The sequence below is a fragment of the Lytechinus pictus genome, chromosome 8 (genome assembly GCF_037042905.1).
Source record: "Lytechinus pictus isolate F3 Inbred chromosome 8, Lp3.0, whole genome shotgun sequence".
In the NCBI taxonomy this organism is placed as follows: domain Eukaryota; kingdom Metazoa; phylum Echinodermata; class Echinoidea; order Temnopleuroida; family Toxopneustidae; genus Lytechinus; species Lytechinus pictus.
In genome coordinates this window covers 7,482,160-7,509,618 of record NC_087252.1, presented here as the reverse complement: position 1 = coordinate 7,509,618, position 27,459 = coordinate 7,482,160, and the positions used below count along the sequence as shown (strand labels likewise).

Here is a 27,459-nt window from a genome sequence, read left to right as displayed (position 1 = left end):
AAGTTACGCTGCCTGTCTTTAGGTATCTCTTTGAAATTGAGGAGATTGTAAGGATATCTGGGCATTAATGAAGAGAGGGGAAGCTAGCAGGAAAGTTGAGTGAGAGAATGAGTAATTGTGTTGTAGCCTTGCTGTTAGCTACACTCCCAAAACAATCTCCAATTTAAATGAATATATTAAGAGAGGGGCTCTTCATAGAATTTCTACTAAAAAGTGAAAAAGTTTCATATGAAAAAGGCAAGCAGATCTTGAAATTTTGAAGGAATAGAGAATCTACTAATTTTCAGATGAATCTTAAATCTTTCTAAATGGAAATTCTAATAGTGTCCCTCCATTAATAGGGTCTTCCGGTGATGCTGAGGTTCTATAACCCTATTTTTTTTGTTCTCATTAATTGTAATTAACTGCAACTTAGTCAAATAGCCCAGGGAATATTTTAGATTACATTAAAGAATATTGGGTCGACGGGAAGTCTTCAATTTGTTAAAACACCTTGCCAATAAAAGAAAATATGACAAAATTAATTGGCCTCATGAGCCCTCAGCCTTATGGACCCGCTCTATAGCTATGGACCCATGACCCTGTGATAAGATAATGAAATTTGAATACATTTTGTGTATAATTGTAGAAGAGTTGTAGAGAGATTTTAAAAAGTAGATTTAAGAAGAAATGGGAGATTTCAAAGCTGGGAATGGGGGGAGGAGGTGAATGAATGAATGAGAGGGAGAGAAAGAAAAAGAGGGAGAGAGACACACCCATCCAGTGGCGTACCTAGGATTTTCTACAGGGGGGGGGGGGCAAATTTGTCCGCCAACAAATTTGACAAGCAAAAAAAAAAGGTCTTCAACCACAAATCAAGGAGTTTGTACCAGAAAAAAAATTGACAAGCAGAAAAAAAAAGAAGGTCTTTAAGACTCGTGTCAGGGGGGTGGGCAGTCTGCCCCCCCCCCCTCCCCGTAGGTACGCTAGTGCACCCATCCACATAAAGGAAGAAGTGAAGAGAGGTCGATGGGGAAGGCTGAATGAAAGAGGGATAATGATAGGGGGTCAATTAGTTTTGGAAATGAAAGGAACTTGAAGATAGAGATTGGGAGCAGCGAGAGATGGCAGCCCAAATTGTGTGAGAGAAATGATTGATGAAAGTGGAGAAATAGGAAGTCATGAGAGAGAGGGGGAGAAGAATGGAAGCAACAACAGAAATTCTCGATTAATTGTCAGAGAGTGAAATTGATTGGAAGAGTTTATAATCAACGACAAAATCTGCAGCAAAATTGGAGAAAATCCTTGCTTTATTTTGTATCATGCAAGATACCTTACGATTGCTGCTGCTGAAGAGTGAAGAGTTTCTTTGTGATTGAAGACAATAAAATTGTCACTTTTCAACATCAAATAAGGGTGTAAGGGGTGAGTTATTGTGAATATTTTGACGTGGTATATGAAAACAAATTTTAATCTTTTATTATAATTTACTTTTGACCTTTTAATAATATTTGTATGTCATAAAATACGTCGGCAAAATGCCATCACCACACAGATTGAGCTTTAGTTATTTTTATGCAGTGCGCTCTTGCTGTTGCGGCTGGTCAAGGAGCTCTGCAAGCTGCTCCACCAGCCTCGGCGGCGCGGCGGAGCTCAACAGAGGTCGATGCGATGTACATGATGTAGATCTAGACCCGAGCTCGATGGACACAGACTCGGTCACAGACACAGAGAGCTGTGAAGACGGAAAACTCGCGGTTAAGCGGTTGTAACAGTCCTTTAAAATATCTTTCAGTGACATTGGCTTACTTTATTTCGTTCGTCTCGAGGGGAGACTCATTGAGAATGAGATCCCGCCTCACGCACACTCATTAAATGGTTTCATCGCAAAAAATCATATCAAACTAACATTCATTAGCCTTGCCCTAACCCAGAGAGCTCCCGTCCGCGCAGCGGGCGGGAGCCCAGAAGCTCACAGTGTATTCTACCATTGCCACCGGACAAGGGTGATTTATGGTCTAAATATTTCTCCAAATGAATTGTGAAAACAAAAAGTGTACAATTACCACGATTATATGGATGAAGGTCTAGCGAGTGGCAGATTCCTGACATCTGAGCACAGTCTGGAACCTCAAAAAAACGAAAAGTTCTCTGCTTCTACCCCGTCTCGATCGGCCATTTTTGTTAAAAATCGTAACAAAACGGCCGATCGAGACTGGGTAGAAGGAGAGAACTTTTGGTTTTTTTGAGGTTCCAGACTGTGCTCAGATGTCAGGAATCTGCCACTCGCTAGACCTTCATCCATATAATCGTGGTAATTGTACACTTTTTGTTTTCACAATTCATTTGGAGAAATATTTAGACCATAAATCACCCTTGTTCGGTGGCAATGGTAGAATACACTGTGAGCTTCTGGGCTCCCGCCCGCGCAGCGGGCGGGAGCTCTCTGGGTTAGCCTTGCCCTTGAATTGATTGAGAGGACTCTGTGATAAACCGATATTTTTTGGCCAAATTCGCTATTGTGCCCAAGCGCCATTAAAACTGCTCAGCCCAGTGAAAATTCTTATCGCTAGACGTGCGTAAGAGCATGTGCGACCGGTGTCACACATGACCGCACAATAACAAAGCTCAGTCAGCGGGATATCGGCGTTCAGTGAAGTGGCGTGTTAATGGGTATTTCAGCTGTGCGAGAGAGGGGCGGGGATTAGTGATGGGGGGGGGGTGAAGGGGCACTAAAATATATGAAATCGGCGGGTTTTCAATAAAATACTATCATACTATGTGCATCGTATTTTCGTTTTCTTTTTGTGTGATACATGGTGGGTGGATTTATTCCTCATTCATTCATTCCATCCAATTTATTCATCATACTGTACATTTCATTTCATATCATATTACATAACACTGTTTTACTAACCTTATTTTTTCTGTCCTTGATGGGAATCGAACTCGAACCTTTTGATCTGCAGTCCAGCATCGTAGTCAGCACGCCACATGAGATGAGCTGACAGCCGAAACTGGTTTAGCGCTCAAGTCGTACGGAGGTTTCCCCGGCGGCAGTTAGCAGGCCAGGGAATCAACGATCCGTGATTTAATTAATTAGAAAATATATATATTTAAGGATCCAGGGGCTATAGATAATGGTACCAATAATTCCAAACAGGATTTTGTTATTTTTTTCACTTCGTTTATATTATCGCTATGTATTTTAAAACGATGTGCGTTTACTATTGAGTATATTGAGTCACCTGAAATAACACCCGGAACTTTTCTCTGTTTAGGCAACAGGGGGCCTAAACATGGAACAAAAAACTCACGCAACTAGTTTGCACTTGATGTTCGTAGTGGGCGTGTAGGCCTAAAACTTTATTTTAACATATATATAGCTTCCTTTTTTTCATTCTAAACTCCCAAGTTATCCCCTCTACAGCAAACATCATGTCGCTATCGGTCCGCCAATATACGATCTTCTCGGATATTTTCAAATAAATGTGGCATTTTGGTAGGCACGGCAAAATTGAAAAAAAAAGTATGCACAAGAAATTGTAAATAATTTCATATACTCACTTTTGCGTTATCCTTCTTGGTTATATATAAATGCCCCGTTATATTGAATTTTAACCTCCTTCACTCCTTCCGCCAAAATATTCCAAGTCAACAAATTTCCTCATTTTTTTTTCGCCCGGCAAGCTCATCAATCATCTCTCTCTCATTTATCCTTTCTTTCTTCACTCTAATCCTCTCAAACAATCCTCACTCTAATCCTCTGCGAAAAGTTGCGCCCTCAAAAAGTCAATCGTGCCCCACTGACATCAAGATGTGTCTTGCCGCATCTCGCACATAATGCATAAACTTTTATGCATGATTTTATATATTCATGAACTTTCACTTTATGCTGTATTTTTATGTTGTTTCTCAATTTTCCTCCTTCGCGTTATTGCTTTATTCCGTAATTGTTAAATTCTATATAGGGCATTTTATTATGTCCAACATTTTTGCGTATCTTTTCTACTCTTCCATCGTCACCCTATCATAAATGGATTTTGTCAATGTTAGCTTATTTTTATTTTCCGCAAGAAAGAGCAAGACGGACTATTAATGATACAGATGTATATTCCAAAGGTGATTAGCTACAAATACGGAATAAAGGAAAAACATATGTTAAAACGCAATTTGATTTTTTTGATGGGCAAATTGATTAAGGTGTTAGTATAGTGACAAACTTCACTAAATACGGGATAAAGCTTATAGAGAAAACTTGGTGAGCATAGCGACGAATCAACCGAGATTCTAATAATTACTATTGACCGGAGGGCGGGAAAAGTGGTGTTCTGGGTTTGAAATGTCTGTCTGGGCGGGGGGTAGAGCGAAGGAAAAGTATATAAGGCAACAAAAATGGGAGGCATATTCGGGTGAGAGTATAAAATCTTCAACAAAATACGTAAAAACCGATATAGTAAAGTTGAAACGCAATAATAGATTATTTTTTTTTTTTTGGGGGGGGGGCATAATTATTTAGGTGCTAATAAAGAGTGACAATTAAGCTTCACCAAAACACGGAATAAAGTAATAAAGAAAAGTTTGTGGGCATAAAGTACTAATGAATGATCGAGCCAAGATTCTTAATTCTCTATTGCTTTAGTCCGTATCAATTTGATGCAGTATAGAGTGACTGCATAACAAATATACAGAATAAAGCAATACAGAAATGTTGGCATATTAAGGTGCTGGTATAAAGTGACAAACTTATCAAAATACGGAATAAAGCGATATAGAAAATTTTGAACACAATTTAATTTTCTGTGGGTATATTAAGGTGCTAGTATAGAGTGACAAACTTCATAAATATACGGAATAAAGCAATATAGAAAAGTTGGTGGGCATATTAAGTTGCTAGTATACAGGCCCAAATCTCTTGAAATATGGAATAAAGCAAGAGAGAAATGTTCTCATTTAATTGATTCCTCAAAAATTGAATATGTTATTTTTATACAATTGTTTTACTAGTGATGATTCTGATTTTAATGTTATTGATATCGGATTTATTCACTATTTGTATATAGAACCTAAGTTACACTTTTATCTTTTTGTATATATTGTTATTTCATTTTAACAGGACCATGTTTAAAAACAGTGAATCTGAGCTTGTTATCCTGTATAAAGATATTTAAATAAATAAATAAATTTGTTATATTTGTTTATAGTCTTCATTCTTTATGGTGTATATTGCTTTATTACGTGTCTCTGTGTCTTTTTTTTTCTTTTTTTCATCTGTTCATGATTTTATTTATTCATGAACTTTCACTTTATGCTGTATTTTTATGTTGTTTCTCAATTTTCCTCCTTCGCAATATTGCTTTATTCCGTAATTGTTAAACTCTATATAGGGCACTTTATTATGTCCAACATTTTTGCGTATCTTTTCTACTCTTCCATCGTCACCCTATCATAAATGGATTTTGTCAATGTTAGCTTATTTTTATTTTCCTCAAGAAAGAGCAAGACGAACTTTTAATGGTACAGATGTATATTTCAAAGGTGATTAGCTGCAAATATACGGAATAAAGGAAAAACACATGTTAAAACGCAATTTGATTTTTTTGATGGGCAAATTGATTAAGGTGCTAGTATAGTGACAAACTTCACTAAATACGGGATAAAGCTTATAGAGAAACTTGGTGAGCATAGCGACGAATCAACCGAGATTCTAATAATTACTATTGACCGGAGGGCGGGAAAAGTGGTGTTCTGGGTTTGAAATGTCTGGCTGGGCGGGGGGGGGGGGGGGGGGGGTAGAGCGAAGGAAAAGTATATAAGGCAACAAAAATGGGAGGCATATTCGGGTGTTAGTATAAAAACTTCAACAAAATACGTAAAAACCGATATAGTAAAGTTGAAACGCAATAATATATATATATTTTTTTTTGGGGGGGGGGGGCATAATTATTTAGGTGCTAATAAAGAGTGACAATTAAGCTTCACCAAAATACGGAATAAAGTAATAAAGAAAAGTTTGTGGGCATAAAGTACTAAGTGATGATCGAGCCAAGATTCTTAATTCTCTATTGCTTTAGTCCGTATCAATTTGATGCAGTATAGAGTGACTGCATAAAAAAAATAAAATAAAGCAATACAGAAATGTTGGCATATTAAGGTGCTGGTAAAAAGACAGTGACAAACTTATCAAAATACGGAATAAAGCGATATAGAAAATTTTGAAAACAATTTAATATTCTGTGGGTATATTAAAATACACGGAATAAAGCAATATAGAAAAGTTGGGCATATTAAGTTGCTAGTATACATGCAGGCCCAAATTTCTTGAAATATGGAATAAAGCAAGAGAGAAATGTTCTCATTTCATTGATTCCTCAAAAATTGAATATGTTATTTTTATACAATTGTTTTACTAGTGATGATTCTGATTTTAATGTTATTGATATCGAATTCATTCACTATTTGTATAGAACCTAAGTTACACTTTTATCTTTTTGTATATATTGTTATTCCATTTTAACAGGACCATGTTTAAAAACAGTGAATCTGAGCTTGTTATCCTGTATAAAGATATTTAAATAAATAAATAAATTTGTTACGTTTGTTTATAGTCTTCATTCTTCATGGTGTATATTGCTTTATTACGTGTCTCTGTGTCTTTTTTTTTCTTTTTTTCATCTGTTCATGATTTTATTTATTCATGAACTTTCACTTTATGCTGTATTTTTATGTTGTTTCTTAATTTTCCTCCTTCGCAATATTGCTTTATTCCGTAATTGTTAAACTCTATATAGGGCATCTTATTATGTCCAACATTTTTGCGTATCTTTTCTACTCTTCCATCGTCACCCTATCATAAATGGATTTTGTCAATGTTAGCTTTTTTTTTTTTTTCCTCAAGAAAGAGCAAGACGAACTTTTAATGGTACAGATGTATATTCCAAAGGTGATTAGCTACAAATACGGAATAAAGGAAAAACATATGTTAAAACGCAATTTGAATTTTTTGATGGGCAAATTGATTAAGGTGCTAGTATAGTGACAAACTTCACTAAATACGGGATAAAGCTTATAGAGAAAACTTGGTGAGCATAAGGACGAATCAACCGAGATTCTAATAATTACTATTGACCGGAGGGCGGGAAAAGTCAGTGTTCTGGGTTTGAAATGTCTGGCTGGGCGGGGGGTAGAGCGAAGGAAAAGTAAGGCAACAAAAATGGGAGGCATATTAGGGTGTTAGTAAAAAAACTTCAACAAAATACGTAAAAACCGATATAGTAAAGTTGAAACGCAATAATATATATTTTTTTTTTTTGGGGGGGGCATAATTATTAAGGTGCTAATAAAGAGTGACAAGCTTTACCAAAATACGGAATAAAGAAAAGTTTGTGGGCATAAAGTACTAAGTGATGATCGAGCCAAGATTCTTAATTCTCTATTGCTTTAGTCCGTATTAATTTGATGCAGTATAGAGTGACTGCATACAAAATATACAGAATAAAGCTATACAGAAATGTTGGCATATTAAGGTGCTGGTATAAAGTGACAAACTTATCAAAATACAGAATAAAGCGATATATAAAATTTTGAACACAATTTAATATTCTGTGGGTATATTAAGGTGCTAGTATAGAGTGACAAACTTCATAAATACACGGAATAAAGCAATATAGAAAAGTTGTTGGCCATATTAAGGTGATAGTATAGAGTGACAAGCTTCATGAAAATACGGAATAAAGCAATATTGAAGAGTTGTTGGGCATATTAAGGTGCTAGTATAGAGTGATGAACAAGCCAAGATTCTAATAATTCGTGTTGGCCCGGAGGGCGAGAAAAGGGGTTTTCTTTTGGGGGTATATAAGCAGCGGACAGGGGGATTGAAATGTCTGAGGGGGGATAGAGCGAAAATAGAAAAGTAGGAAAGCATATTTTAATCAAAATTCTTTTGGGCATATTAAGGTGCTAGTATAGAGTGACAAATTTCATGAAAATACGGAATAAAGCAATATATAAAAGTTGTTGGGCATATTAAGGTGCTAGTATAGAGTAACAAGCTTCATGAAAATACGGAATAAAGCAATATTGAAAAGTTGTTGGGCATATTAAGGTGCTAGTATAGAGTGATGAACAAGCCAAGATTCTAATAATTCGTGTTGGCCCAGAGGGCGAGAAAAGGGGTTTTCTTTTGGGGGTATATAAGCAGCGGACAGGGGGATTGAAATGTCTGAGGGGGGATAGAGCGAAAGAGAAAAGTAGGAAAAGCAAATTTTATTCAAAATTCTTTTGGGCATATTAAGGTGCTAGTATAGAGTGACAAATTTCATGAAAATACGGAATAAAGCAATATATAAAAATTGTTGGGCATATTAAGGTGCTAGTATAGAGTGACAAATTTCCTGAAAATACGGATTTAAGCAATATAGAAAAGTTGTTGAAGTTCATGAAATACGCAATAAAAACGATCGAATGTCGACCTTTAGAAATAGCACCGAAATACTTCACATCCCCGATCCCCTAAAAAAAAAAGAACCATGTTGAGGTTCGAACCACAAACGCTTAGATGCCTACGTATTATGCACTGCGCCACACTCACCTATTCACTAGTCATAGTGAAATTAAGATTCATATATACCGCGTAAAGCTTTACCAACAAAAAAAAATCCGGGACGGGCGCAAAACGCACACATATGAACACACGGGTACAGTGCTTCGCTTCGCGAAGCACTGTACCCGTGTGTTCATATGTGTGCGTTTTGCGCCCGTCCCGGATTTTTTACTTAGATGAGCGGTATTAATGGCGGCTGGGCATATTAGCTAATATGGCCTATTTTTTAATAAATTTATTTTGACATGTACTTTTTCATCACAGAGCCTACCTCGAGCGAAGTTCGTGCAGGCTCCACTCCACTTCACTACCGCTACACTACGCTCCACCTACCCGAACTTCGAGACCATGAACTCAATCGGATATTCCGAGTGACAAAAGGTGGGATTTTATGGGGAGAAAATACAAAATTCATGCAACATCATGATCTTTAAAAACAAGTGCAACTAATATTCTTACTTTACACAAAGTTTCACTTCTTTTCCTAGACCAAAAAAGGCAAAAGCTTCAGTCTCTGTATTTTGGTTGTTCCGCTGAACTACGTTGGCTCCACTCACCATACATAGACTGAAGGGGATGGGGCCCCGTACCTACAGCCAACGTATAGTGAACTAGCGTTTTATAGATCGCGATTTAAAACTGTTTTTTAAGCAAAATTGAAAGTTTCATGGTTTCCATTATCAGGGAAATATAAATAACTTAAGTAATTGCATACCTTGGGCCGGAGTTATTGAAAAAAATCCTCTGGATGATTGAGAAATCTGTCATCTAAGACATTTTCACCTGACCTGACGGTTTTTCTTGCAAGTTGCCATCTTGAATGACGTCATTATCGTTATTAACTTAATGTCTCGAATCGATATATCGCGATTATAACTAGTACTAGTACTAGTATAACTAGTATCGTTTATCTTCGGTTTCGTTCGCATATGGAGCAGATCGTATAATATCGAAAGCAATATCGATATCACATTCGTGATTGTTGACGTTCGTTTGTAAATATTTTATAGTTTGGCTGCCATTTTGACCATTTTAAATGGGGATTACAGTAAAATGTCAGAAATTGTTGAATAAATCCCCAGAAACGACGGTTATTCCTGTCTATTCTTTTCCATGCTTCTATCAGTCTCAAAATTGATGATTTAGAGCCAACATGAAGTTCCTCACACGTAATAATTCGCTGCCGATTCAGACCCGGTACCTGATCCCGCATGCGATGTTTTGAAGTCGGCAGCGCATTAATATAATTTATACGTGTGAGGAACTTCATGTTGGCTCTAAATCATCAATTTTGAGACTGATAGAAGCATGGAAAAGAAGTGAAACTTTGTGTAAAGTAAGAATATTAGTTGCACTTGTTTTTAAAGATCGTGATGTTGCATGAATTTTGTATTTTCTCCCCATAAAATCCCACCTTTTGTCACTCGGAATATCCGATCGAGTTCATGGTCTCGAAGTTCGGGTAGGTGAAGCGTAGTGTAGCGGTAGTGAAGTGGAGTGGAGCCTGCACGAACTTCGCTCGAGGTACACAGAGCCTTGAATTGCCATACATGCCATAACAATAAGCGAGACCAGCTACACACCCGGATGGATTTGTCTAGGAAATCCATATTTAGAGGGTGAAATCGGTTTGTTTTTCTTCAATCTATGACCCTTCATACACCTAATGCGTATGAAGGGGAAAAAAATTATTTTAGTAAAATTATGAAATATAGAGGTTTCTTACCAGATCGATCTCGTGTAGATCCCTCGATCCATTTGTAAACAAGGCACAATAGGCTTGACCCTTAAACCGCTTCGTTATGACGTACCTTCGATAAGCGATGTTACTACAAAATGCTATCTTTAACAATTTTTAGATTAAAAATATATAATAAAATTTAAAATGTGATTATGAATGATTATTATAATACTAATAATTATTTAGAATCATGTATTGAATTCTAATATTTGTTAACTAAAATTAAACCCTGGTTTAAAGTTGTGGTTTCAGTATGGAGAGCCAAATGGGGCACAAATCACTAACAGTACACATCCAATATATTAACTTCTTGGACACCAAATTGTTCATAATTGTCTTGGAATGATAACTGAAGTTTTTGAAGTATTTTTCTTCATTATGAAAGCAAAAGGAAACAAAAATAGTAAACATAAGAAGTATACAATATAGACAGAATTTTTGAAATTTTGGCTCTCCATAATTTTAGCACAGAGTTGTACAGTGGTCGATGTTAAACCGTTTAAACCTGACTTCAGAATACGGGCCTAAAGGTCTAGATCTAGCCTAGTCAGCTCAGTCTATGGTAAATTATTTCATAATTGATATCATAGTTATGTTCTGAATATTCTTTTTATAATTTTATCTTCAGCTATTTTGTTGAGCCATGGAAGGCAACTACCCTCCTGGTTTCTACTGCCCCGAAAGAGATCAACAAGACAGTCGACAACATCAGCAACCTCAACAGCAACCACCACCACCACATCAGCAACATGTTGCACCTTACCCTATGGACTTGCCTTACCACACAACCTCGCATTCACAACAACCTGATTTTGTCATGGACCAGCCTATTAGAGCGTTCCCTGCTCCGCATCATACATCTATATTGCGATCAATGTTTCCTGGTAATCACTTCTGATCAAATTCAAAAATTTGCTGTTCTTTGTTTCTTAGTTTTTGCGGGACTTTTGTTGACTAAGTATACAATTAAAGTAGGGCAATTTTTGTGATCTGGAATCGATGTTGCATAAAAGATGTAATTTGTTTTTTCGGCAAGCACATGCTAGCAATGGTATGATTCTTCTTTGAATGTAAACTTATTTAATCTCGGGCCTATTTCATTGTAAATACAAACCATAGTGTGATTTACTTGTAACAGTGATAATACTAAAACTTGTATGCAAAAACGCTTCATTACATTTCCACTATTTTGAGGATTGGATTTCATATAAACGGTATATAATATATGCAGAAAGATGTTATATCAACTCGTAAAAGACAAGAATGAGGGACAGGGGAAAAAGTGATGTCCGTGCTATCATTGCATATTGTTGTATATTTCTACAGATCTTAAAGGGCAGTGCAACTGTTTAATAGGGTACTTTATGTCAGCAAATATGGAAAAAAAAAGGCACCAAAAATTTACAAGAGGTCATGAGAGGAGCATCAAGACTTTCCAATGGGGCATTCAAGGCCATTGGCTTTGTGCCTTGACAGCCCTGGACTAATTTACATGTAAGCTGTTTCTAAGTGAAATTTCTGAAACTGTTATTTCTTTTTAAAACAGAGTCGACTCCAATGCTTCCAAGCCCCAATCTCATGCAGCAGACTCGACAGCAGTCACCGTACAGTGCCAGAGGTCATGGGGTCAAATCTACGGCACTGACCGGAGAGTTTGCCCCACCTATCACAACTCCAGAACCGGTGATGACAAACAATACAACTCAACATCATGGTAAGAGATTCACCTATGAGTGATTAGGTGAATAATAACCTGCGGATAGCCGCTGATCCTCGATTACAGGGGGAAGAACAACAAAGAAGGAGAAGATTCTGTAATAATGAAAAACAGTATTTTCAAAATGCTCTCCCAATCTCTTTGAAAACCTTTAACGAAATACAAAATACATGAAATTTGGGGGGACCGATCTTGGGCAACCACAAAAAAAAAAAAACAGGAATAGAAAAAGAAATTGTGTAGATTTTGCCATAATCAAGCTCCTTGCCATTTTTTTAAAAGATCATTATGTTGATGGCCAAGATCCCCCACCCTTCCACCATATTCTACCAATATAGCCTGGCCTGATTATGATGATTAATTTGATTAATTACAATACATTTTTCCATCACTCTTCAATCAGGCGAGGTACCTGCTCCAGCACCTTCCAAGAAAACCCAAGCTAAAGAGCAACGCAAGCAGGCTCCTGCATCCTCTCATAAACCAAGCACAAGTCCCCAGGACCAGAACGCCTCGGCCGCCGATCCTCAGCTTCTCTCGGCCCTCAATCTAAAAAAGAATGCCATCATATCGTCCAGTCAGGAGCTTCCAAAGGGACTCATATTCAAGGTGGCCTCGGAGGACAAGGTGGAGGGGGTGGTTGCTAGGGATACGATGGAGAAAGGGGTGGAGTTTGGACCCTATACCGGGACATTATTGGATGAGGAGCAGGGCTGGATGAAGGAGACATCATGGGAGGTATGTCTGGTTTATTTTGCTTGGTCTACTTTTAAGTCTAATACCACATGGAATAAACCATTCGGTCTATCAATTTGAGCTAATTGTCATTGAAAAACATTAAAAAACATTGAGCATATCATATATTCTTACTTGAATGAGCCATTTTCCCCCCGTGATGTAAGCATGAATTTTGTCTGTCTAAATTTATTAAATGTAAAATGTAAAACTGGCAATTAACAAAGTTCGTTCTCTCCCCAGATCTGAAGTTCTCAAACCAAAAAGTGACAAGGAGACCACCGACAGAATACCGCTTGTGACCACCTTCCATCCCAATCTACCCCCTCTCCGCAAAATCCTGTATGATAACCACCACATTTTACACACTTCTGATCGTCTCCAACAGGCCGTTCCCGATACTCCCCTTCTAGCATACCGACGCCCACCGAATCTCAGGGACCTCATTGTTCGTGCTGAAGTGCCCTCCCTCACTAACCATTCTTCTCCCATACAGCATGGCACCTTCAAATGCACCAGCAACAGGTGCATCATATGCGAAATACACCTTCACGAGGGCAATACTTTCACCAGCAACTCTACCAGCCTGTCTCACCAAATCAAGGGCAACATCACATGCACTACCACTAATGTTGTATATCTCATCACTTGCAGAGTTTGTAGGGTACAATACATAGGGGAAACCAAGACCACACTCAAGAAACGATTCTATGGGCACAGATCCACCGTCAACACAGCAAAGCTGGACACTCCAGTTGGCCGCCATTTTAACCTCCCCAACCACTCCATCACTGACATGATGCTACAGGGCATCGAATCTTTAGGTACCCGTCCTGACTCAGTCCGTACTAGCAGGGAGAAGCTCTGGATGAGACGACTTCGCACCACCCAACCTCATGGCCTGAACATCCAAGAGGGGAACGACTGATTATTCTTTCCTATCCACTTTCAATTTATATATACATATAATTTTTCCCCTCAGCTCTTTTGAATAGTTACATTATAGTTTCTTCCTCTACTTTCCTCCCATATCTCATACAAGCTCAGCTCAATTTTTTCCTTCCTTATTCAGGCGATATAATAATTATTATATACATATATAACCACAGCACAAATACAGCACGAAGAACATACCAGTGTCGTCTAACAGCGAATACATCAAGAGACTTATACAGAAAGTTGAGGAATTTGCGAAAAGACTACGATGGCGGGCGTTCTTCTTTTTAAACCCCCAATCGGAGCCAAACCGCAAAGAAACTTACGGATTCAGAAGCCCTAAGTCCCCACCATTCATACCTCAGTTGAAGCCCTTCGAGGATGACCTGCTCAAATTAATTGAAGATACCAGATTCCGTAAAGTCAGCTCACCACTCCAGAGTAGACTCAAGGAAGACCTGAAAAGGATACGCAACGAAAGAAATATCCTGGTACCTGCAGACAAAACAAACAACTACTACTCGGTCGCTCCTCAGGAATACGACAAGTTGATGAAGGACAACGTCACCGCAGCATACAAGAGGTCAGACCAACAAGCTGAGCACAACACGAACATAGAGGCCAAAGTGATTGCAGACAACCTCAAGCTATCCGACAGGATCCAGGTGCTCGCCCCGAAATCAGCATACGTCACCCTCAAAGACCACAAAGAGAATTTCCGGAACCACCCAACGTGCAGGCTCATCAACCCAAGCAAGAGTGAAGTTGGTATAATCTCCAAGAAGGTGTTACAGAGAATCAATGACAAGGTGCGTGAAGCAACGAATGTCCATCAATGGAAAAGCACCACAGCAGTGATAGAATGGTTCAAGGGAACACCAACAAGACCCAGGTCAACATTCCTGTCATTTGACGTCGTCAATTTCTACCCCTCAATCAGCCGGAAGTTACTGACTAAGGCCATAAGATATGCCAAAACATTCACCGTGATAACACCAACAGAGGAAGAGATCATCTTCCATGCCAAGAACACCCTCCTCTTCCACAACAATGAGACATGGCAGAAGGCGAACGCTGAGGGCCTCTTCGACGTCACCATGGGCTCGTATGACGGTGCCGAGACATGCGAACTAGTAGGCGCATACATACTGGCGGAAGTCAGCAACATAATCCCCAAAACAAACATTGGCCTATATCGAGACGATGGCCTGGCGATTGTCCATGCATCCCCTAGAGCAGCCGAGAACATAAAAAAGGACCTCTGCAAGAAATTCAAAGAGTTCGGACTTCAGATCACAGCCAATGCTAATGCAACCACTGTCGACTTTCTTGATGTGACATTCGACCTCTCCAAGAAAGAGTTCAGACCTTATTCAAAACCAGGAGACTCCCACCTATATGTACATGCCGAATCGAATCATTCGCCGGATGTCACCAAGAGAATACCGCAGTCCATCCAAACCCGCCTGTCCAACATTTCCAGTAGCGAAAACATCTTCAACAGTGCCAAACCAGACTACGAGAAAGCACTTCAAGATGCTGGACACAAGCCCAAGCTGGTATACTCACCGAGACATTCAACAAGTGGCAGTAAAGAAACCCAACGTCAAAGAAAACGAAACATAACATGGTTCAACCCACCCTACAGCAAGCATGTTAGGACGAACATCGGCAGAAAGTTCCTAGCCCTTGTGGAACAGCACTTCCCAAAAGAACATCAGCTCAACAAGGTCTGCAACAGAAACACGCTGAAAGTCAGCTATAGCTGCATGGACAACATGGCCACAGCAATAAAAGCTCACAACAACAAGATTACAGACACTAGCAAAGACAAAGCCAAGGACTCCTGCAACTGCAGAAAGAAAGAAGACTGTCCGATCCCTGGAAAATGCATGGCCACCAATGTCATCTATGAAGCCGAGGTAGTGACATCTAGGGACAGGAAAGTGTACATCGGGCTCACATCAACTCCATTCAAGACAAGGTACGCTAACCACAAAGCAAGCATCACCAATCGGGGGAAACGGCACCAAACTAAGCTCAGCGAGTACATATGGAGACTGAAGGATGAAGGAACGCCCTACTCAGTCAAATGGAGAATCGTGAGACATGCGCAGCCCTACTCACCCAAAACAAAGAGATGCAACCTGTGTCTGTGGGAGAAGTACCACATAATCACGGCCAAGAAAGCAGCAATGATAAACTCAAGAACAGAACTCATTTCAACTTGTAAACACAAGAAGAAATTTTTACTTTCAGGTTATGGTTAACCATAGAACACACCCCCCCCCCTTATGTGTCAAACCCACTCCACCCCAACATTACCCCAATTCTCCTTACTCAGTTTAAAGAATAGCTATTACCTGTTCACTGTAGTCATTTATCCCCCTTACATTGTGTCCTTTGTTTGTTTGCTTGACTGCACTAGAGTTATTGTTCTCTTTAACTGTACTTTAGTTCAACATTAAATTTGATTTAGTTGCTGATGAACCCTCAGGGGGAAACAGTCTGTACAACTAAAATCTAAGCAACTCGCTCCACCCTATTACTATACTACATATATATATATTTTTTTTTTTCTCCACTCACCTCTTTTAGATTTACCACATTTGCTTATTTACATGTATACTATGGTTTCTTCATAATACACCCCCTCTCTTCTATATTTGCTTTTACCTTTTTAGGCAATTAACTTCCTCTTTTTCACATACATGTATACAGGTTTTTTTTTTTTTTTCCTACTATATAGTCTTATGTTTTTTTCCTGTCACACCTAGCGGATTACAATATCAGTTACACCATATGTGTATTTATATTTTTTCATATACATTTCTTTTTTGGATATATTTATATACATATCACTTATAGATACATATTTACACTTACCTTCTCTTAGTTTGTTTAATGCTTTATCATATATACTTATGTCTTTTGCACATTATCAGTTGTTCCCCATTCTTTTCCTTTTCCCCCCCACTCTTATGCACCAGTTTATTATGCCTTTCTTTGTAACCTGTTTGACTCACCTCTCACTAATTCTCTTGTTATTCATCCCATTATCACTGTTTTGTTCCAGATCCTGTTTGATGTTGCCTGCCTCATTATCTTAATCCCTCTTGGCTTGAGGTCTTTTATTGGCCTTTTACTTACACTAACTTCCCTTTGTGTCTGCCTACTCCTTTTCTTTCATCCCCTTCACTAACCTGATTGGTCTTCTCTACTCACTAATGCCCCTTTTGTCTCCTTGTTTCTAGTGTTGCTGTAGCTTGTTTGTGGTCTATATTATGGTTGTTCCACTTTATATGTTTGTCATTTTGCCTCCGACAAAGATTTTGCTAGGATCGAAAGCTTAGGCCCCTTTTTGACTTTCTAATTTACTCCATTGGCTCTCTTTTATTAGATAAGCAGTTTTCAGCAGTTTTTTTTCCAAATGGTCATTTTCAAACATAAGTGGACATGGGGGTGAAAATTAAAACTTGCTAGAAATCAGTAGGCTTAAATGGTTTTTGAAACTAGACATCTCAAAGTATGTTTTTCCATTTCAGTTACATAAAATTATTCATTGTGTCTTGAAATACAGTGAATTTAGTGCAAGGGAAATTTAATGTTACAAAATGCTGATTTTTTGCATTAAAATTCACATATTGCCTATCACAATATAACATTTGTATTAGAAGCATAATTGTTGGCAAGATACAAGCTCTGTATTGTATCTAACTCCTTAATAACAAAAAAATGTTATCTGAAGTGTTTTTTTGAAAAAAGTAGATCTTTAAAGTTTTCAAAACTGGTTGTCGTGTCACTCACGTTTTAAAGACAAAAAGTTTTCTAGAGCTGTGTATTCTGAAAATTAATTTATCCCAGTACAGGAGCAAATACAGTTTTCCCATACCTTATTCTATATAAAGTAACTTGGTCCAATGTGTTAAGGTTAAGCTGAAATTAACTGTTAAAGTTGTGTCGTGTCACTCACAATGTCGTGTCACTCACGAAATGTTGTGTCACTCACGGTCTCATATTGTGTATAAAAAGGACATCAAATAATTTTTAAAGCATTTTATGAGATAAATTCAGGGATGGAGTCAAAATGTTGTTCCTGACATCATTTAGGCCTATGTAAGGCTAATATTTTTTTTCCATTTTCCCAACTTCACCCCTATCATTGGAAATATTGAATTTGACATTTAGTTCATCTATTTTCTTTCCTCTCCATGGTTTCCTCAGTTTCAAAAATCCTGACAACTTTCCATTCGTGTGAAGACTCAGATCCTAATTCATATTTTAATAATGTACTGAGATAAATGAATATACTAACATAATCAACACAAAATTATGAATATATCAAGAGAAAAACCACTATACATAGTAATGAACATATTTACAGTGCATAAAGATTTGGTGATGGTTCAAGTTAGTTAGGTATGACTTGAACATTCTCTGTCTCCATTTACAGAAATGAGCAGAACGTTCACCTATCTTTTTAGGAATGTTATTTCTTTGTCTTACTAATTAAGAAAGGTTTAAAGCTAGCAAGGTCAGGGATCTTATTTTGAAATTTGCAGAAATAGATAAAATATTCTAATGGTAGAAAAGTGTATGAAGAGATCTCCGTGAACACCAAACATTCTTTCAAAATCAGAAAAAACTCTTTCCCTTCTTATCAATTAAATTTAACCTTTTTTGCCACAAAGCTTGTATTTGAGGACATGAAATAAACAAATTTTTTGTAAGAACATCTCAGGTGAGAATATACTGAGATTTAAAAGAGCATTTTGGATATTTCTTGAAGTAACTACATGCCTGGTTCAAAATCATTCTTTGTTCGGCCACCATTCATACTAGTGATGAACTAGGGTCTGCACAGCAAACTACCGTGAGCCGGCCGATGTGGGTTCAGAGCAGATTTGCATTACACATAACAAGTTGATAGAGTAAATTATGTACTGTATATGTAGGTCCCAACAAGTCCCAACCAAGACCGAATTTGCATTTTAGCAACTTTGGTGAGTTGCCATGTTTTCATGTAGATCAATTTTTCTTGGGGGGTACCCTGGTTTAATAGAATTGAGCTGGACCTTGTGGGGGAAAAAGCTATGCCATATGGAGGTATTTGATGGTTTAGGATGCTGAATTGAATTTCAGTGTAACATCCAAGGGCTCATCAAAGGAAAGGCTAATGACTTGTAGTTGTAGGTAATACCAACAGACTGTGCTGTGGCTTTTTGCAAGAATCAGGTACTGACTGGGCGTCTTTCACCTCGTGGCTTTCCATGTATTACCCGTGGTTTGGTTTATTATCAAATATAATGATAATTACATGTAGCAATGAAAAGCAGCTTGCAAGATTCCTGCTGAAAATCATAGCTCTGAATTTTGGTCCAGTGCCTTTGGAGGGGTCCACATACAAGCAGTGTTCAGGAGAAAACCAATGCTTGATGAGTTGAACTTGATCCCTAATAAAGTTTCTCAAGGATTTGCTAATAGTCCATCTGAAGTGTGCAGCCAAGTAACTGTGGTTTGGTACAGTGTACAAAAAAGGACATTGAAGCTGCCATGTCCTATTAGGACAATGCCTAAAATATTTAAGGAGGATAATATTGTAATCCAATATTTAAAGAAAAAGGAGTCATACATGACATCATTGGCTACCAGACCATGCCAGATGATGCGAGTTACTATTGAGAATACGTTTCTTACAAGGAAAAATTATTCCATCAGTTGTGGATGCTGAATTGTAAACCCGTAAACTGTCATTTATAGATAGGGAGAAAGATTTAAAGTTTTGAATGAAAACAGGCCACAAAAAGAATGTTGATGTTGATGTCAATGCCAAGACCACATAACACCTCCTTCAAGTGCCTCCTCCTCCAAAGAGGAGTGTGGTAGAAGCCCGAGTGTGACCATTATGCGGTATGGTATAGGGAATGTGAGTTGATGGGCAAATATGACCATAAACCAAGAATAAATCATTAGGATAACACATTATCAACTTGAAGAAGGCAGTTGTTATGTAATTAAGCTTGTTTTTTGGTTGATGGGATTTCACTCTTGTACATCGTGCCAAAAATACTTTCGTTGTTGAGATAAATGTTGTATTTTTGCACTTGTCGTGTCACTCACGTTTTGGATGTCGTGTCACTCACGGTATATAGGAGGGCACCATTTTCCATAGATAAGGTTTGATTGATTCTGACTATATGTGCTAGATAGGTACACTATTTACGTACATGTATGGGTACTCGCAGTACTCCTGGACAGCTACTTGGGCACAAATCCAATCATAAGTGATAATGGTCCGAAACCCATGTCCAAAATTTGTCGTGTCACTCACGCATCATTTTTCAATCATATCTACTAAACAAATTATAGAATTCAAATCAAACTGTTAGTGGCCCATGCCAGTCCTACATTGTATATAATATAGTAGTCATGATTGATTCATAACCTTTAAGTTTTAAGATATGAGCCCTTAACCCTCTCCGATTGTCGTGTCACTCACGTTTGAAAATGACCAAATGTAAAATATGTCTGACTGGTCCAGCCAGGGCTCAGCTGTATTTCTGAGAATCATATTAGCCATACACCCCTCCATGAATTCTGTCATTTTCCTATTGTGCTTCTTTATTCAATTTAATATCAAAGCCCAGCACAAGATTGCGAATGTACATACACCTTAGATAGTTGAGATCACAACTACATGTACTTAGCCAGGATTAAATTGTTATTCATGAATAACCTTAAATCTGAGGTATCGACAGGCAAACATGCATATATTAATCGCTACTAATAATAGTGGCACATTTTACAGCTGCAATTATTAATGACATTGACTTGAGTTGGTTTTGGGAAGATACTGTACACTTATATATTTCATCACAAGACGCTTTGCTCTTGTCATGACTGGATGATATGAGAATACTTAGATATGAGAATACTTATTCTTTCTCGATTACATTACTGCAATAGCTTATACACTGTTTTGTCAGCTAGGGATAGAAGAAAACTTGAGGTTATTCAGAATCGTGCCGCTCGATTAATTTTTGGCTTTGGATCCCGAACTCATACTACACCCCTACTTAAGGAACTCCCCTGGCTACCTCTATTCCAACGTATTCAGTTTAAAGTCTGTTTATATGTATACAAAACTCTAAATCAATTAGCACTTGAATATCTTAATAATACCATTAAATTATACACACCCTCTCGTAATCTTCGTTCAATCACTGACACATGCAGACTTTGCATTCCCTTGTCAAAACTCTCCTCTGCCGAAAAACGTTTTGCTGTAGCAGCTGCCAAGACTTGGAATGCTATCCCTCTTTCAAATAGAAATGCTTCCAGTGTTCTTGGCTTCAAATCTTCCCTTAAGACATACCTTTTTCCTCAATAATTAATTTCCCTTTTTATCTTGAATATTGTAGTAATTATTGCAAATGTTAAATTATTATTCATACATTGTATGCGCTATGGTACTTTTTGTTTTTATCACCTCTAAATATCCATTATTATTATTATTATTTGTAGTATCTTCCTCAAGCCCAGTCCTTAATATATTCCAGCAATTCTGATAGTCATGCTTTACTTTGTCAACAGTTCCCATCCGTGATTAACACCAAGCATCTCGACTCTGTAAATAATTGATCACAGGATGGATTTTGATCATTGGTGGCAATCAAATAAAACCATTGTTAAAACTGGTTTGATGATCAGGCATATGTTTGTTTTCTATGATTACAGATATGCAATCCAGGTGGAGTCTTCTTGTACATCGACGGACGCAAAAACTGGATGTCACACATCAGATGCGCAAGGAGCGAAGAGGAGCAGAACATGGAGGCGTATCAGCATTATGGCAATATCTACTTCAGAAGCACAAAGGTAATTCAACCAGGAAGTGAACTGAAGGTTTTCTATGATGAGGAGTACAAGAAGTGTGTCGGGATTCAGACGAGGTTTCAGGATCTCAAATTTGATCAAGGTATGTATGACAAGATAAAAATGGATTTAAAATATAAAACAAGAATTTGTCTTGGCTGGTCTGATAAAACCGCCTATCTCAAAATTTAAATATTTTGTTGACAGCTCAGAATAAGCTAGATTTTAGAGTTTTAACATGGGAAGCAACCTTCTTTTTTCCTCGAAAGAGTTCTTCACAGGTATCAGGAGACTGCCACCATTGGTATATTTTTAGAATACAGCCTTTTCTAAGCTGCCTTCAAATTTTTTTTATTTTGAGATACAAGGTTTTATCAGCACAGTAACGTTATATGATATCCCACAACTGGCATGTTGGCTCAATTGGTTGAGCCCACCTCTAAAAATGGAAGGTCATGGGTTCTATTCCTGGTCTAGTCATCCCCAAGATAGACTTTAAATTCAGGGTCCAATGTCATTGTGGGTGCGTCGTGGTCTAGTGGTTCTGACTCTCGCCTTTGAAACAGGGTCGTAGGTTCGAATCCTAGCCTTAGCGTGTTTTCCTTCAGCAAGAAATTTATCCACACTGTGCTGCACTCTACCCAGGTGAGGTGAATGGGTACTCGGTGGGATTAATTCCTTGAATGCACGAGCACTGAAAGGCAGCTCGAGCTAAGGCCGGGGTAATAATAATAACAACAATGCGCCTCGGAATAGATTGTTTCTAGATAGATGGCGCTGTACAAATGCATATTATTATTATTATAAAGAATTGTTGCAATAACAAATGCACAATTCCCATAACAAGTCCACTATTAACCAATCAAATTATGTCAGTAGCTTAAAAAGTGTTATTGGAAATCTATTATGAAACAGGCCCCAGGCCAGGAGACTATGCCTGTTGGAAGAATTCTTTAACAGTATGGTGGTACCCTTCCCGCTCAATCATAGATATTTTGATAGGTAACTGGTTTCTTTTCTAACAAATCTCTGGTAATTCCTTTCTGACCTAAAGCATTGCAATTACAATGGATATAATCATCACTTTGATTGTTTTTCTTCTAAAAATTATATTTTTTTCATAGTCTTTGACACATAATTTCTTATATCTTAATTTCATTGATTCACTGGTGGGCAGGACAATGCTTTTGTGACCGACAACCTCAGATAACTCTGTCCTAGAAATAAAGTATACCTATATCACATTCTTGGAGAACTCTCAATGCACTTGCCTGTTCAGGTTTGTAATGGCAATAACAAGAATCCTTAAAGTTTATAAGGTCATATTATCTCCTCATTTTCAGATTCACAGAAGTTCCAATGCAGCCAGTGTGAGGAGCTGTTCACATCAACCAAACTAATCCTGAGACACATAAGATGTGAACACACCATTGGGAAACCAGATGAGATGATCGCTGTACTCACATGGAAGAAGAAAAAGAAGAAATCAATAGAAACGGATGTCAACACCAAACAGCCTGTCCGAAAAGAGATAGTGGATAGTGACAAGAAAGAGGTAGTCAGTGACACGAAAGAGGTAGCTAAGGATGCAAAAGTGATAGAGTTTAAATGCGGAACCTGTGGGAAGGTATTTCCTTCATGCGGGAGATTGAAAGCCCATGAGGTGTTCCACGATGACTGTCAAGAGCATGCCTGTCCTGTATGTGGTAAAGGGCAGGCCAATGCAAAGACTCTCGCGAATCACATGATCATACACGATCCAAAGTTCCAAGTGTGTAAGAAATGCAACCAGAAGTACAGGACAAGGGCGGCCCTTGCGAAACATGAGATGGACGCCCATAGCTATCAATGCAGGTTCTGCTCTGAACGGTTCCTGAAGAAAGGTCATTGTCTGAAGCATGAGCAAACCCACCAAGGCTTCAAGCCATCCAAGACTTCGGCGAAGAAGCAGGCGCCGCCTGCGAAGGCGAAGGAATCACCTCCCAAGATTCACCATCCATCAGAACCATCTCCAGATGAACCAAAGGACATGCTTGGTAAAGGCACTCACTACTATCTTCAGCAGCGACCCTTCAAGTGCCGCTTTTGCCCCAAGAGGTACGTCTTACGTAAGAAGGTCAGTGAACATGAGCGGGAACACCACACAGGAGATGCAGCCTACAAATGCAGTTACTGCCCTAAGCTGTTCATCAGTGAGGCTAAGATGCTGGTCCATATTAATAGCCACGAGCAGAACCGCATCTATCGCTGCAAGCTGTGCCCTCGGACCTTCGCGTCGGAGAGCGCGCTGAACAACCATCAAGATGAACACACCGGACTGAAACCGATCAAGTGTGAAATCTGCGGCAAAGGGTTCCGAGTCAAGAAGGCCGTTGCTGCGCATAGGAGACGCATGCATCAGGAACGGCCGAAGCGGTTCTTCTGTTCCGTCTGTGACAAAGGGTTCTGTGATAAAGCCAATCTCATCAAACACGAGAGACGACACAAGGGCATTAGACCCTATGTTTGCCTAGAATGTGGGAAAGCATTCACAGGAAATGCCGCTCTCACAGCTCACAAGAAGGCGTTGCATACAGAAAAGAAGGCCTTCTCTTGTGAGATTTGTAATAAAACATTCTCTTTGAACCAGCATTACACTTATCATATGTTCAAGCATAGAGTTAAAGAAGATAGTAGTCTATGTAGTAACACTAGCAATATGAAGTAGGTTTAAAATTGCAACTCTAGTAACTGTTGATGGAATTTCCAGCATGTCTATTTCCAGAACACCAGGGATTATGGCCCAGCCCATATGAACTATTCCAGACTCTTTGCTTATTTTGAAAAACTTTTAAACGCTATAAACAGGTGGTTAGGGTTAACCGGCAGGGGTGAAAAAGTTGCTGAAAGTTTGCATTTCATATCTTTACATCCATGGAATGGCTATCTATTTTCAATGTTTCCTTGAAATTGTTTTGATATAGTTGGAAACTATCAAGAAAGTGAAGAATATTCCCTTCTTTCTGGACACTGAAAGAATATTGAGTCGATGTCACCCTTATATTTACAAAATGATTTTTATTGTATATGCATTACTTTTTCCGAGTGAAAGGCACGTATTCATGATTCTACTCCTTTGACTTGTAAATGCTCAGGGTGACGTTTTTGTCTGTTTTAAGATCTTGTTTTCAAAGTGTAACTCAGAATAAATTGCATTATCTTGCCACTTTTCCTTACAAATCTAATTACGAATTACAATGCTATACTTGTCATGGAGGAAAAAAATAATGAAGTGCTAAGGGTAATAGCCCTGAAGTATTTATTTATTTTTTTGCAAAATTCAAAATTTAGTTGGACTGTAAATCTAAATGCTGTAGGTAAGCAACGAATCAGTAATCAATTGTTAAATGATCTTTTCACAATGTTGAATGTTTTTAGCAATCATGTACAACTCGACTGACATTTAGCAATTGATTTTGGAACGCTTGTTGGAACGCTCCCCAGGGAATGGAGAAAGTGCATACATTGTATGCGGGCATGCCATGATCCAATGACCAGGGTAATAATATATCTGTAAAGCGCATAGAGACGTTCTGTTGTATTAAGCGCTATATAAAAGCAGATTATCATTATTATAAAGATCATTATCAAGCTCATTTTCTTTGATCAACTCATAGGTTTTTCAACTCATAAAAACTCCAGAAACGATTGCGCTCTATGTTCTTTATCAGCATTTTTATTGACCTCCCCAAGAGGGTTAGTAAGAAATTTTGAGATGAACATAATTAAAGCTTAGCTGTTTTCTGGCTCTTTTGGAAGGCTAGAAGTATTGAATTTTCAAACTATGATGGTACAATGTATTAGAAATTGAGTGACACCGTTAGAGACTTTTGTACAATCAATCTACTGTGTGAGTAAAAAAAACTTGACACCTCTCAAATCACCAATTTAAGGAAAATTATATCATGAACACATAATTATTATATATGACCTGAAAGAGTATGTTCTCCCAAATAATTTGATACCATATTTATGTGGTATGTGTTAATGCTTGGATGATCAGGAGGTATTCTTTTCAGTGGTGTAAATTTTGATATGCGCCAATGACTCCAATGAATGAATTCAGATGTCAGTGATGTCATGATCCTACAACGCACTAGCATACGCAGGATTTTTAAAGGTAGGGGGTTCAAGCTGAATGAAATTTTGACAACCAAAAAAAAAAGATAAGGTCTTCACCAAAACTTTTAGGTTGTTTCCTACCCCCAAATAAATTGACAAGCAAAAAAAAAAGGTCTTCAACAAATTTTTAGGGGGGGGGGTTTGGTATCAAAAAAATTTAAGGGGGATTTTGAACCCCTGTAACCCCTCCCTTTTGTACGCTGCTGCTGCTGCATTAAATTCCATTCCAAAACACCTTTTAGATAATTTACATTACAATTGTTTAGTAAACACTTTAGTATTAATTCTAGATGTCATTGAAATGTGATTTGCAAATATGTTTAGTAACTCATGTAGGATCATGACATCAATGGCATCTGGGTTCATTTATTGCATTCATGCCTTACTTTGGCACAAATCAAAATTTACATCACTGCAAAGAATACCTACTGATTATTCAAGCCTGGAGACATACCATATAAATATGATATAAAATTATTTGGGAGTAGATACTCTTTCTAGCTATATATAATGATATGCATTCATGACATATTTTCCCTTTAAAATGGGGATTTGTGAGGTGTCAAGTTTTGTTAGCTCATCCGGCCCGAAGGGCCAAATGAGCTTATTTTTATTCATATGGTAGTTCAAATATGTATTTTTTTATTGTATAGATTTTGGACTCTTGGGTCTGTTGGGACACTTAGTGAAAATTGAGGGAAAAAAAACATAAATGTAGTGCAATTTAACAAATTCAACATAGGGATAGAGATGTATTGGCCTACTGTTAGTTTTGATTAGATTAGATAGTCAATAGAATGAAGAGTATGAAATAAATGAAATCATCCAATCGCTGTTATCTCTTAACAGAAGACTAGTAAGTCCAATTCTTTCCCATGATTGGTCTCTGTTCATTTGACTCCGAGTGAAGCCAACATCGTCAACAACTCGATTATTTGTAATCATGTCAGATAATATTCCCCATAATTATGTTGTATATAGAAGTATTTATAATTCAGTATTTTTTCTCCAGCTATTTTGAGGCATGGCCCCATATTTGAAAGTCATCACTAATGAAGTATACATCTAGTTTTTATGTTTTCCATTCATGTATTCCTCATTGAGTAATAAGAGGAATGATTATGTAGCAAATCGTGAAGAGATGTACAAAATATTTAAAATATGCAATATTTCAGATGTACTGTACTGGTATTATGGTGTCGGTTTGTTGTTAGAAACCAAGGTATTGATGATAATGATGCCAAAATAGGAGGGTTAGTCCAGGGCCCCGTCTTACAAAGAGTTACGATCGATCCAATCAATCGTAACTCTATGGAAATCCATCTGTGTCATAATTTTTTCTATAGGAAATTAGCACAATGTCCTTTGTAAACAAAGAGAAGCACAGTAAATTTTCAAGAAAACAATTAATTCATGAATATACATCATAGTTAAAAAATATTTTGAACAAACATGAATAATACATGTTGACGTTGCTGGTCGTCCATAGTTGCGATTGATCGAATCAATCGCAACTCTTTGTAAGATGGGGCCCAGGATTAAATGATAGAGAGGGGGAGGGGGGTGGGGTGGGGGAGAGGGAGGGAGAGAGAGACAGACAGTGGTAGGGGATAGTGAGGGTAAGTATAAGAGAGTGGGGGGGGGGATGGTAGTGACAGGAAAGTGGAGAAAGAATTTGAGAAGTAATGAATTGTGTCCGTAAGGGGATGAGGG

At 38.0% G+C, this 27,459-nt stretch overlaps 1 protein-coding gene across 2 annotated transcripts; it reads left to right on the top strand.

Moving 5' to 3' along the window:
- Positions 1 to 995: 995 nt before the first annotated feature.
- LOC129266375 (zinc finger protein 431-like) lies at positions 996 to 26,927 on the top strand. Of its 2 annotated transcripts, XR_010294384.1 has the most exons (7): positions 1,060 to 1,404; positions 10,951 to 11,206; positions 11,869 to 12,036; positions 12,443 to 12,777; positions 21,448 to 21,688; positions 22,929 to 25,472; positions 26,306 to 26,927. XR_010294384.1 is itself a non-coding variant. In XM_064103489.1 (6 exons), the coding sequence occupies exons 2-6, from the start codon at positions 10,966 to 10,968 to the stop codon at positions 24,290 to 24,292; spliced, it is 2,349 nt and encodes a 782-aa protein (XP_063959559.1). In that variant the 5' UTR covers positions 996 to 1,404; positions 10,951 to 10,965; the 3' UTR covers positions 24,293 to 26,927. The 2 variants fall into 2 exon arrangements, 1 of the variants encoding a protein (XP_063959559.1); XM_064103489.1 differs by having other exon boundaries at positions 996 to 1,404; positions 22,929 to 26,927.
- Positions 26,928 to 27,459: the final 532 nt, after the last annotated feature.

Bases quoted from the DNA above. Each gene is read 5' to 3' on its own strand.
- LOC129266375 (XM_064103489.1), top strand. From the start codon at position 10,966: ATGGAAGGCAACTACCCTCCTGGTTTCTACTGCCCCGAAAGAGATCAA. The intron at 12,037-12,442 runs GTAAGAGATTCA...CTCTTCAATCAG, and splicing joins CAATACAACTCAACATCATG to GCGAGGTACCTGCTCCAGCA. The intron at 12,778-21,447 runs GTATGTCTGGTT...CTATGATTACAG, and splicing joins TGAAGGAGACATCATGGGAG to ATATGCAATCCAGGTGGAGT.